General features: G+C 34.0%; 1 protein-coding gene across 1 annotated transcript; it reads left to right on the top strand.

Moving 5' to 3' along the window:
- The first annotated feature begins 5,846 nt into the window (after positions 1 to 5,846).
- Positions 5,847 to 11,976, top strand: LOC120088629 (proline-rich receptor-like protein kinase PERK5). Its single transcript, XM_039046045.1, has 8 exons — positions 5,847 to 6,826; positions 8,103 to 8,633; positions 9,486 to 9,572; positions 9,905 to 9,975; positions 10,547 to 10,623; positions 11,033 to 11,177; positions 11,281 to 11,442; positions 11,563 to 11,976. The coding sequence occupies exons 1-8, from the start codon at positions 6,238 to 6,240 to the stop codon at positions 11,848 to 11,850; spliced, it is 1,950 nt and encodes a 649-aa protein (XP_038901973.1). The 5' UTR covers positions 5,847 to 6,237; the 3' UTR covers positions 11,851 to 11,976.
- Positions 11,977 to 12,309: the final 333 nt, after the last annotated feature.

Genomic DNA, 12,309 nt, shown 5'->3' with positions numbered 1-12,309 from the left:
AGTCCTTAAGTACCACTGATAACTCTAATGGACATAAGTCATAGTCCTACTATGACTGAGTCCTCTCTTCAAAAGAGAAGTTGTGGCCACTATGTACAAGACTTGGAATCAGCCCTTAAGGAAGCAATCTATCTACTTACCCCTGCTTTGGGGAAGGAGTGAATTCCATCTTGTGTAACTGAATTCCTAGCTCCCAAATCAGATAAATCCCCAAAAAGGTAGGCTTATTGAGTTGGCAATCTGGCCACTCTCACCCATACTAATAAAAAGACCGCCCTCAAAGGCAAAAGTTTCCAAAACACTCAGGATTAAGGTCATGTCACCTATGGTCATTTAGGTGAGATGTAAGTCTCAAGTATCAACGGCGTTATATAAAGAGATCATTCATCTCGTGGTCCATTCTTAAATAAACTCTTTGTATAGGGTACCTACGCTCGCATGTCTCCACATGAATGGTCAGGATCAACCATCTTTAGTAGTTCACAACACTTATAAACCTCTACAAAGCGGGTCGTATCGGTAGTGTCACCAGGATCAAATATCTCTCCTTAATCCTTATACTACAGAACTTTTTAGGTTATCACTTAAGGCATGATCCACTTGTATATCTCATATACATGCTTAAGTTTTCGTATAATAACCATGGAGTTTTGTTTATTGGATATGAGTAGATGCAAAATAAAACAACTCTTATTTTGTTCATAACAATGTGTATAGTTTATAAACTACGAGACTCCGGGAGAATTAGGACACCAATCCTAACAGGTTTATCTTTTCTGGGCACACTGCTTGATAACTTGTAGAAATACAAGTTATTGTCTCTCAAAAGTTGGAACAATTAGGATTTTAATGATAAAATCTCAACATTCTTAGAGAAAACGCTTGGAATTAATCAAACACTACTAAACTTTTACAAAATAATGTTTATTGCTAAAAGCTGCATCACTGACGCATATTATCGTAGAATTTCACAAAGATTCTAAAGGAACTCTTATTCAAGAGTACCTACGAGTGGAAGCGGATCTTTCCAATTCATTGTGACAGAATTTCCACATATAAATTCAAACATACTAAAATGCATTCATAATGCTAAAGAGATCGAGAGATCATACCAGTTGAAGACTTCTTCTTCATAGCAAATATAAAACCCAATCGTCTACCTCGAACAGTCTCCACACGAACAGAAGGAAATAGAAATGACACCACCACTCAGAGCCCTCAGTATTCTTGGAGTGAGAATCCAAAGGATGGGCTTTGTTCGGATTTAGTAGAGGGAAGGAGGAAGAGAGATCGTATACAACGATCAAGCAAGTGGGAGATGGGCTCGTAAATAGAAATGACATCACCACTCAGAGCCCTCAGTATTCTTGGAGTGAGAATCCAAAGGATGGGCTTTGTTCGGATTTGGTAGAGGGAAGGAGGAAGAGAGATCGTATACAACGATCAAGCAAGTGGGAGATGGGCTCGTCTATCGTATAGAAAAAATGCTTGATCGTTTAGGTGAAGTATACGATCGTGTAGGAAAAAGATAAGCGATTGTCAAAACGATCGTGTAGGAAAAAGTAAGTGATCGTTTAGACGATCGTGTAGAAAAAAAACTAAGCGATCATCTATACGATCGTTTAGTAAATATCAGGCGTTAAACAATCGCTTAGGAAAAGGTAAACAATCGTTTAGTAAATATCGGGCACTAAACGATTGCTTAGGAAAAGGTAAACGATCATTTAGTAAATAGCGTGCACGAGTGTAATCGTTAAATAATCGCTTAGCACTATCGTATAGGTATGTGATCGTGTAGGCACTATCGTATAGGCACAGATTTTCTAAGTGATGACACACTTCAACAAAATGTCGTCGCATCCCATGCTTAACACACCGTGAGCTATTTATACGTCTCAAAGTGATCTTTCAACTTACTCATCCGTTATTAAAACAAAAGAGACATTGTCCCATTTCCCTTTTAACCGTCCAATGAATGTGATCACATTGTATTCATAATTTATGAATTAATATCATATATTAATCATAGTATTTTCCTCCCCTAGATATAAATCATATTTATATCCAATTTCTTCCAAATTATTGTATCTCATATATAAAGTTAATTATATCATATATAATTAACTAGTTCAATTATATCATGTATAATCGAACTCCCTCTTGTCAATTTGAACATTTCAAACTAACCCAAAAACTGACTCTCAACTTGTATCCAAGCTACCAAGGGGACCTTATGGACCTATGGCTCGAAGCTCTAACAGTACGTGAATAGCTGACTAAACTTTTTAGTCACGATATCCACCATCCATTAACTACCAGGCATTCCACTAAAGACCGACAGTTGAACTCTTCTTGCCATAGATATATTTATATGTCCATTGGATATAACCAATCATCAGTACGATGACCCTTTACAGATGCTCGTAATTACAGTAGGCCAATTTATCGTTTTACCCCTGTAGTTACATATTCCTCTTTAAGTATCATTGATTCCTCTATTGAACAATATAACATAGTCCTATTATGTGTGAACACCTCTTGGGCCATGAGAAAGTGTGTGGTGCCACATCGTTCAAGCCCCGGGATCAGTCCTTAAGAAAACAATCTATCTACTTACCCCTACTTGGGGAATGAGTGAACTCCATCTTGTAAAGCTGAGTTCTCAGCTCCCAAATCAGACGAATCCCCAAAGTCGTAGGTTTAAGTCGGCGCTCTGGCCACTCACACCCATGCAAATCAAAGGATCGCCCTCAATGGCAGGAGTTCCCAACTCACTCAGGATTGAGGTCATGTTACTTATGATCATCCTAGTGATGTGAAGTCTCAGTCATGAACGGAGTTATATGACGAGACGTTAATACTTTGAGTTCAGGTCTTATACAAACTCTTTGTATAAGACGCCCCCGCTCGCATGTCCGCTACACGAATGATCAGGATCAAACCATCTGTGACAAGTCCCAACACTTGTAACAATTCCATAGAGTGGGCCGCATCTATAGTATTACCAGGATAAGGTTTCCCTCCTATATCCATATACTACAGACTATTTTGGTTGTCACTTAATACATGATCCACTTATATGTCACTGCATACATACTTAAGTTACATAAAGACAACCAGGAATATTAAGTTTATTGTTTTGTGGTAAAATAAAACATCTAAATGTGAAAAGTTAAGCAGTGAAGTAAATATCATATATATATATATATATTATACAACACAAGCGTTCTTACAAAGTTGTTTACAAACAGGATACGAGACTTTAGGGCACAAACCCTAACAGATTCTAAGTATCGCAGGCGAAGCTAATGCATGGACATGCGTCAGAGGGATATCAACACAGCAAAGGTTCATTGACTTAGGTTGTTTGTGTCAAATCGCCACTTGCAAGCATGGACAACTGACTGACGGCATATGAAAAGTGTTTGAGTATCAAGTGGCTGACCAGGATATAGAATTTAATGCTGCCTCATCATTAAGCTGGTGAAAAGCAACGCCTATAAATAGATGAAATCCAACCAGAAGAAGGATAATCAGCTCATTATGTATAACTCCAAAAACTAGAAAGACTTAGAGCTTTGTTGTTGTTGCAAGAAGAAAACAAAGGGAAAAAATCCATCTACATCGTTGATCAAGGGGTGAAGAAGACCTAGCTCGAGAGAGAACTCTCCTCCATTTCTTCCACAAGTTGGTTGTACACACATTTAAATTAAGCCAAAGAAGACAAGAGATTGTACTCTGCAATTTGGTTCTTTTCTTTTCATCTCAATTTCATTCTCTTCATCCCATTCGATTAAGTATTGACATTATAAAGACAATATTGTTCTTTATGAAATCACATATTTGATCCACTATACTTTACTACTGTTTACTTCTCGCTGTATGTTAGACGCATCCATGATTTCATGCAAGTTCAATCTCTAAACGCTTAAGCCAATATAATTACTTGGTTAAAGTTATTCTAGCTTGAATTATTCGAGAGAATAAGCAAGTAAGCATTAAGTCAAAATGCTTGGTATATCTAGAGATAAAGGCACTAGTGTTTCATTACTTTATGTGATTAACGCATGCATCCTAGAGATAGAAATTTATGTGGCATTCGCATTGAGAATTGCTGAATAAAAGCTAAGTAGAAACCCAACACATCTATACATACTTGGATTATAAGCAAGAAAAGTTCATTTCCATCCACACCACATTCTCACACGTGTACATCTCACTTAGATCAGCACATACCACTTGCACTGAACACCATTTTTACATGAACCCATGTTTTCCACTTGACCTTTTGCATCTTTTTGTACGCATGCAGTAAACTTAGTGTAAATAAAACTCATCCAACATTTACTTAGGATCCTTCTACATTAGCTACAACACAAACCCTGCGTTAATTCTGATCTAAATCCTTGAGTTCAACCTTGGACTTACCAGGAACCTGAATTAGAATTATACTTGGATCTGATTCAGGAAAACTTGAACGCATTAGGAGGAGTGTAATGCATCCCTGCACACATCATCCAAAATCGTTACTTAGAAAGATAATGCATCATTCATACTCTCACTTGCACCCTATTTTCCACTTCCTCACACAATACACTTCTAGTTCACATCACGAGAAACATGAATACTGCCCCTTAGACGTAGGTGGATTTTATTGAACTAGATTACCAATTTCTTTGTGCCTTTACTTGCTTTCTTGCAGTTAGTTTTGTTTGTTATTACAGTGCTTATCTGTGCTTTTTATTTAACACATGTGTTTCGAATGATGAATCATCTTATAGCTTTTTCAAAGAGTTTTTTAGTTTAGAGATTGTCTAAGTCACAACCCTTATGCACTGTAGTTGAACTTGATGTACTTTGTTATTGATGGTGCTACAAGTGGTCGATCAGACTATAGTTGTTTGTTGTGAGTTTAGTAAATCACATAGGGAAAGTAAGAACCTAGAATGAGTAGATGGTGTAATGAGGGGAACACATTCAATGTTTGAGAGAAGTTGCTGAAAAAAGGAGTCAATCTTTGTGTAATTGTTTAATTCTTTATCTAGTGAAGTTTATTTCCACCGAGCATTTCAAAGTAGGTGATATTACACCGAACTGGATTACCAATCTTTGTGTTTCTATCCCTACTCTTATTATTGATATTAAGTATTTATTGTATATCTTGGTACATCATCGTGTTTGATTTCTATATGTTGCATGTTAGATTCACTTTAAAATTTCAAATAAAAATACTAATATAACAATATCCATAACTTAGTTTGAGAGTAAAAACAACTTAATTAATCATATAAATTTTTTTTGTAAATTTTTTTTACTTACAAAACATCATTTAATATCGATATTTTATCAATATATTCGAAAATTGAAATCTCGATATCCATATCATCGATATTGAAATTTAGGAAGAAAAAAAGACAAACATAAATTTCAAAAACTAGAAAACTAAAAACAAAATCATTACTAAATATGATCTATATATATAGTTACAAAATAAAAAATATAGAGAAAGACTAATTCATTATAAACCAAAGTTTTGAAATTGAATCGTTTCTTTTCATGAAACTAACAACAACAATCAGCAAAAGTATCTTTTAGCCTCAAAATAATAAGAATAATTTTAATGGATAGCATTCTTATGACTGATAATTAAGTCTATAATAACATTTTAAAAAAATTACAGAGTATAATTTATATATGATAAACTCTTATAGAAATACACTTTATGACATATTTATGCAAATTTATTTAAATTGTACTATATCTACATGTACTTTTGGGGTGATTATTATATTTGCAATTGCCCTAGTTATTAAAAAAGGAAGGGAAATTTTTTATAAAAAAAATCCAAGAATAGGATGTGAAATGATAGTGGGGAAACAAGATGGAGAGGCAGAGCATGAATATAGAGAAACAGTGGGGAAGATGTTGAACCAGAAAAACAACAATTACGGAGAAGAAGATGAGAAAAGGTTGGGTTGGAACTATGAACTCCATGAAAAACAGACAGGCACATCCATTTTCCCCTCTTTTGTAGGAGACGATCCACGTTGAAGCAGAAAAACAACAATTACTGTTTCTCTGTTTCTTCCATGGCATTACATCCATTTTCTTCTCTTCTTCTTTCTTCTTCTTCCTCTTCCAGGAGTACCTAATTTACTACCTTTCGCCACCGTGGAGGACCGGTGAGGGTTTCTCCGGCACTATTCGACGACTATTCCTTTGCCGGAAACTCTTCCAATGTCTTCTCCTTCCCCTTCTTCTGATTCCGGTTCCAGTTCCTCTTCTCCTCCTCCTTCTCCTCCACCTCCTTCCACTGCTCCCCCGCCAGATTCTTCTCCGCCTCCCCCGGATTCTTCCTCTTCCTCCTCCCCTCCTCCTCCGCCGGATTCTTCTCCTCCTCCTCCATCTGATGATACTTCTCCACCTCCGCCCGATGCATCGCCGCCGCCGCCGCCTCCGTCTAACGACTCCACGCCGCCTACTGATGATTCCTCTTCTTCGACGCCACCGCCAAAGGATTCCAACTCTTCTTCTTCTCCACCGTCTCCTCCGCCGCCTCCGCCACCACCACCGCCTCCGCCTCCTCCGCCGCATGGGTCATCGAGGCATTCTCCTCCGTCTCCGAAATCGATCACGCCTAACTCACGATCCTCAGATTCGTCGTCCGGCGGCTCTGCCCCAGAGGCGGTGCCGATCATTGTAGGAGTGGCGGTGGCGGCAGGATTTTTGCTATTCGCTATGGCGTTGATATTCTTTGCTTGCAGTCGAAAGAAAAAGAAGCGAACTAGTGGTTCCATGTACTACGATGAACAGCCCGATCCGAAAGGTAAATCATATACGCAAAAAATATTTAATTGCTTATTTTTAAATTTTAAATTTACAATATATATATATTTTAATACTTCCTATCCGCTATCCTGAAATATTGTGACACTTGCACATCAACTTTCAATTTTAAAAATTGAACCTTCAAACCTTCAAACTCATTAAAATTATATCAAATTAGACTTTTAAATTTATATATATATATATATATTAATACTCCCTATCTACTATCCTGAAATATAGTGACATTTGCACATTTCAACTTTCAATTTTAAAAATTGAACCTTCAAACCTTCAAATTTATTAAAATTATATCAAATTAGACTTTTAAACTTAGATGATTATGAAAATTTCCCTACTTTTAAAATGTTTTCCAAACTGTTTGAAATAAATAAATAAAATGTTTTTTTCAAAAAAAAAAAAAAAAAAAAAAAAAAAAAAAGAAAAAGAAGAGAGAACCATAAATTTTACTTTCCACCTTTAAATTTTTTCTAATACGGTTTTAGACTATATTTGTTAGTAATGTATTAATTAAAAAATAAAAATCTAGATTTACCAAAGATTTTTATTAATTGACAAATAAAGCCATGGGTTTAAACTCCAAGACCCAACTAAAAGTCAATAAAAAATCATTTTAAATAAAATAACTCAATAGAAATATATATATATATATTTAATTTAGTTTAGAGAGTCATTACACATTGTTATATGACAAATTTTAATTTAAAAGATATTATACGTTATAATATGAAAATTTTTGTTTGAACAATTAGATAAGTTGTAAATTGACAGTTAAATTAATTAAAGTCATGTTGATAACGATTTAATTTTTTAAAACTAAACCTGTAAATATTACTTTTATTTATAAATTTCCATGTTTTTATCTACTTTTATACTAATATTTAAACTAGTTAAATTTTGAGTTTTGAAAACTTTAAAAATAGTTTTCAAAAAATAAACCAAAGAGTTTGGGGTCTCCACAGATTAAAAAAAAAATATCAATTTTATGTTTTATTAATTCCTCCCTAACTTCAAAATTTTACTGCCTAAAAAAATATAAAAACAAGAAACCTAGCCAAACAAAATCTAAATAAAAAAACTAATGGAACAATAATGACTGCTTCCAAATCATAAAAAAAAATGTTACATGACATTATTTTATTAAACTATATTTGAGATGCATTAAAATATTATTTTAAAAAAGTATCCAATTTTTTGTCAGACTAGTTTGTTTGAATTTGAATGGATTGAAAATGAGAGGTGATGTAAAATTGCAGGTGGGGATCCATATTACAATGGAAGGAATCACAATTGGAATAACCCGAGCGAACATTTTGTGAACATGGCGCCAATCGGCGGCGGGGGCCAAGGAGGAGGGTGGCCATCGCCGCCGCCTCCTCCTCCACCGGGATTAGTGAGCAGTGACATGAGCTCAAATTTCTCGGGACCACATGGGCCACCGTTGCCACCACCACACCCATCGGTGGCACTGGGATTCAATAAGAGCACTTTCACTTACGACGAGCTGATGGCTGCGACCGGGGGATTCTCTCCGGCGAATCTGTTGGGGCAAGGGGGATTTGGGTACGTTCACAAAGGATTGCTGCCCAACGGCAAGGAAATTGCAGTGAAAAGCCTGAAAACGGGAAGCGGGCAAGGAGATCGAGAATTCGCGGCGGAGGTGGAGATCATCAGCCGCGTCCACCATCGCCATTTGGTGTCCCTTGTCGGATATTGCATCGCCGGTGACCGAAAGATGTTGGTTTACGAATTTGTCCCTAATAACAACCTCGAATTCCACCTTCATGGTATGTTTCCCATCCATTCATAAAAATCAGTAATTTTATCATATTTAGTATTTTTTAATATAAATGGGAGTGAGAGATTCGAACCAATCTTCTCGTTACTAACTAGTATCAGGATCATTTCACCACACAAAAAATAATTTAGATTTCAATTTCTCAATCCTTTTCATTGAAGTAATAGAAAAAAAAAACTCAAACATTTTTTTTAAAATTAATAGAATAATGTCGAGAAGGGGATTGAAGTTTCTTGCTCAAGAAAATTAATAGGTGTCTTTATCTAAAAAAAATAACAAAAAATAGTTTACCATTGGTGAGGTAGAAATTTTTTTTGTTAGCAATATATATTTTATGTGAGTTGAGTTATCTTCATGTTAGCAAGTAATATCTTTAATTATAGCTAATATTTTTTTAGTATTTTTTTTTCTTAAGGTACAATCATAAGTAAAGATTTGGATCTATAATTTTTAGTTTTTTTTTTAATTGTTTAATTCTAAATGAATTTGTGTCATTTTATTCACTTATATTTTAACGAGTTATATTCATATTTGATCTTCTAACCTCTTCGTAAGACATATACTTTAATCAGACGAAAATATTTACTAAATTATGCCATTTATAGTCTATTTGATTTTATGAATTTTAAAATTTAAGATTCAAAATTGGCTACATATGAGTGGATAAAAGTAACATTTCCCCCAGAACTAAATATTCAATCGATATTTCTTAAATATTATCCCACAATTATTTGATAATTTTATAATATATTAAACAAAATAGTATGTCCATACATTTCCATAAATGAACAGAAATCTTCTATAATATATAATATGATTTGAAATATGTATATAATTACAGGCAAGGGGCGGCCACCAATGGACTGGTCAACACGTGTGAAGATCGCATTGGGCTCAGCCAAGGGCCTGGCTTATCTCCACGAAGATTGTAAGCATTATTTTGATATAACTAATATATTTTTAATATTCTAATTATTATTATTATTCTACAAAATATCATAGTTATTTTCAAATATAGAAAAATGAATCAATATATTTATAAATATGATAAAATTTTATTATTTATTTGTGATAGATTGCTAGTATCCATCTGTATCATGATAGACATATATAATAATCTATTACGATATATCACAGATAAATTGTGATATTTTACTATTATTTGTAAATATTTTTAACCATTTTTTATTTAAAATAATTTTTCAAATAACAAAATTATAAATATATAATTTGAATCAAATGCTTGTATATTGCTTGCAGGTCATCCTCGCATCATCCACAGAGATATCAAGACTGCCAATATTCTTATAGACATTAGTTTCGAAGCTAAGGTATTAATAAATAAATAAANTTTTATCTATAAATTTTAAAATATTACATATTTAGTTCTTAAGCTTGGAGTTTGATTTCAATTTAGTTATTAAGTTTCAAAATACTACAATTTTACCCTTTGAAATTTGAATTTTGTTTCAATTTGTCCCTGAATTTCAAGATTTATACTTTTAGCCTCAATTTTTCACTAAATACTCACTTACCGTCTTTATTGTTAATGTCTATTAAATAATTTGAAATAATTATAATTGAATAAGTTTCACTATTGTTAGTCATTATTAAAATTAAATTTAAAATTTCATTTCATAATTATTTGACTAATTAATAGACATTAACGTCAATAAATAAAAGTAAGTGTTTAATGAAAAATCGAGGTTAAAAGTATAAATATTGAAATTTAGGGACTAAATTGAAATAAAACTCAAGTCTCAAAAGTAAAATTTTAACCTTTTGAAATATGAGGACCAAATAGAAACTAGATCCAAAATCTAAAAACAAAAACAAGTATTTAAAAAAAAAAAAATAGTTCGGTATTGATAAATAATAACGTTATTTTTTTTTCCTAAAAAGGTGGCTGATTTCGGATTGGCAAAGCTCAACCAAGACAATTACACTCATGTATCCACTCGCGTTATGGGCACATTTGGGTATGTTATATTATCAATCTTTAAGATGATAATTAGTGTTTTTATTCATTACTAGTTGTTGAAAAATACTTCTCAAGATTAAGTAGAAAAATACTTCTCAAGATTAAGTAGAAAAATAATTAAGAAATCAAAAGAATACAACGAAACAAGAAACACAAGAATTTATAGGAAAAACTCCAAAACCAGAGGAAAATCTACCAAGTGAAAAATGGTTACAATCGCACGTAATTCTCTTCCCGATTTCAATTTCATAATCATTTCCTTTTTAAACTAAGATTAGCACACTTAAATTAAAGTATAACAATTTGAAACCAAAGCTATACACTTCTTTTATAGTATTTAAAATTCATTATTATCTATTCGATATGAGACAACTGTACTTCTAATATTTTACCATAACGACATGTAGATATTTGGCTCCGGAATATGCATCAAGTGGGAAGCTAACAGAGAAATCAGATGTATTCTCATTTGGAGTAATGCTTTTGGAACTGATAACCGGAAGAAAACCGGTGGACACGGCCGGAGAAATGGAAGACAGCTTAGTGGACTGGGTTTGGAATTTTAATTAATTACAAGTTATTTATTTATTTATTAATTAATTTCTCCAAAATTTTAAATTAATAAAAAAAAAAATTGTTCGAATCGTTAATGCAGTCAAGGCCTCTTTGTACAAAAGCAATGAATGATGGAAACTATGATGAGTTGGCTGATCCACGGTTGGAGAAGAACTATGATGCCCAAGAAATGGCTTGCATGGTGGCTTGCGCCGCGGCTTGCATTCGCCATTCGGCTCGCCGCCGTCCCAAAATGAGCCAGGTTTGTAGTATATTTAGATAGGTCGAATGAAACAAGTAGAATTAAAACCTAGTTTAATCTAACTGTGTAAAATAAAATAGATAAGATATATAGAGTGAAGTAAGTGATAATTGATGGCAGGTGGTACGAGCACTAGAAGGTGATGTGTCGCTGGATGATTTGAACGACGGAGTAAAGCCAGGGCAGAGCTCATACTTCGGGTCTGGCACATCCTCAGAGTACGACGCAAGCTCCTATAGCGCCGACATGAAGAGGTTCCGGAAGGTGGCGTTGGACAGTCGTGAGTACACAAGCAGCGATTACGGCGGCACTAGCGAATACGGCCTAAACCCTTCCTCAACGAGCAGCGAAATCAGTCGGAAGCCTAGCCACTTATCCTCCCCCATCGCACCACCTTCTAATCTCTAAGTACATGTTTCGAAGTAAATTTAAAGTTGTTAAAATTACTTTCATCGCTTTAAAACACGTCTTTAATCACTCCAAATTAATTTGACGTACACAAGTGATTTTAACTTTTTTAAAACCACTCGTAAACATTGTTTCGATTCTTCCTTCTTCTCATAGGGCACCTCTAATTAAAATTACTAATAGGCCTTCAAATTTCCTTCAAATGACTCGTTTTCTTCTTCTTTTGATTTGAATGTTCTGCTTGATTTTGAATTTGTGATTATCATCGTCGTCATGAGTAGAAAGCTTGGACTGGCCGATCGATGAATTCTCTTTTTTTTTTTTTTTTTTGTTTACTTTTAGGTTATGGATCTCACTCAGTTTCTTTTCTTTGATCAGAGTTTGTAACACAAATATGTGTACGTATATATAATTCATTTTCTTGAATGAATTATTGTGGCGGATAATCTTTCTTTTCTT

This window comes from Benincasa hispida, chromosome 10 (assembly GCF_009727055.1).
Source record: "Benincasa hispida cultivar B227 chromosome 10, ASM972705v1, whole genome shotgun sequence".
Taxonomy (NCBI): domain Eukaryota; kingdom Viridiplantae; phylum Streptophyta; class Magnoliopsida; order Cucurbitales; family Cucurbitaceae; genus Benincasa; species Benincasa hispida.
The sequence above is the reverse complement of the archived record's forward strand: the minus strand, read 5'-3'. Positions and strand labels throughout refer to the sequence as shown.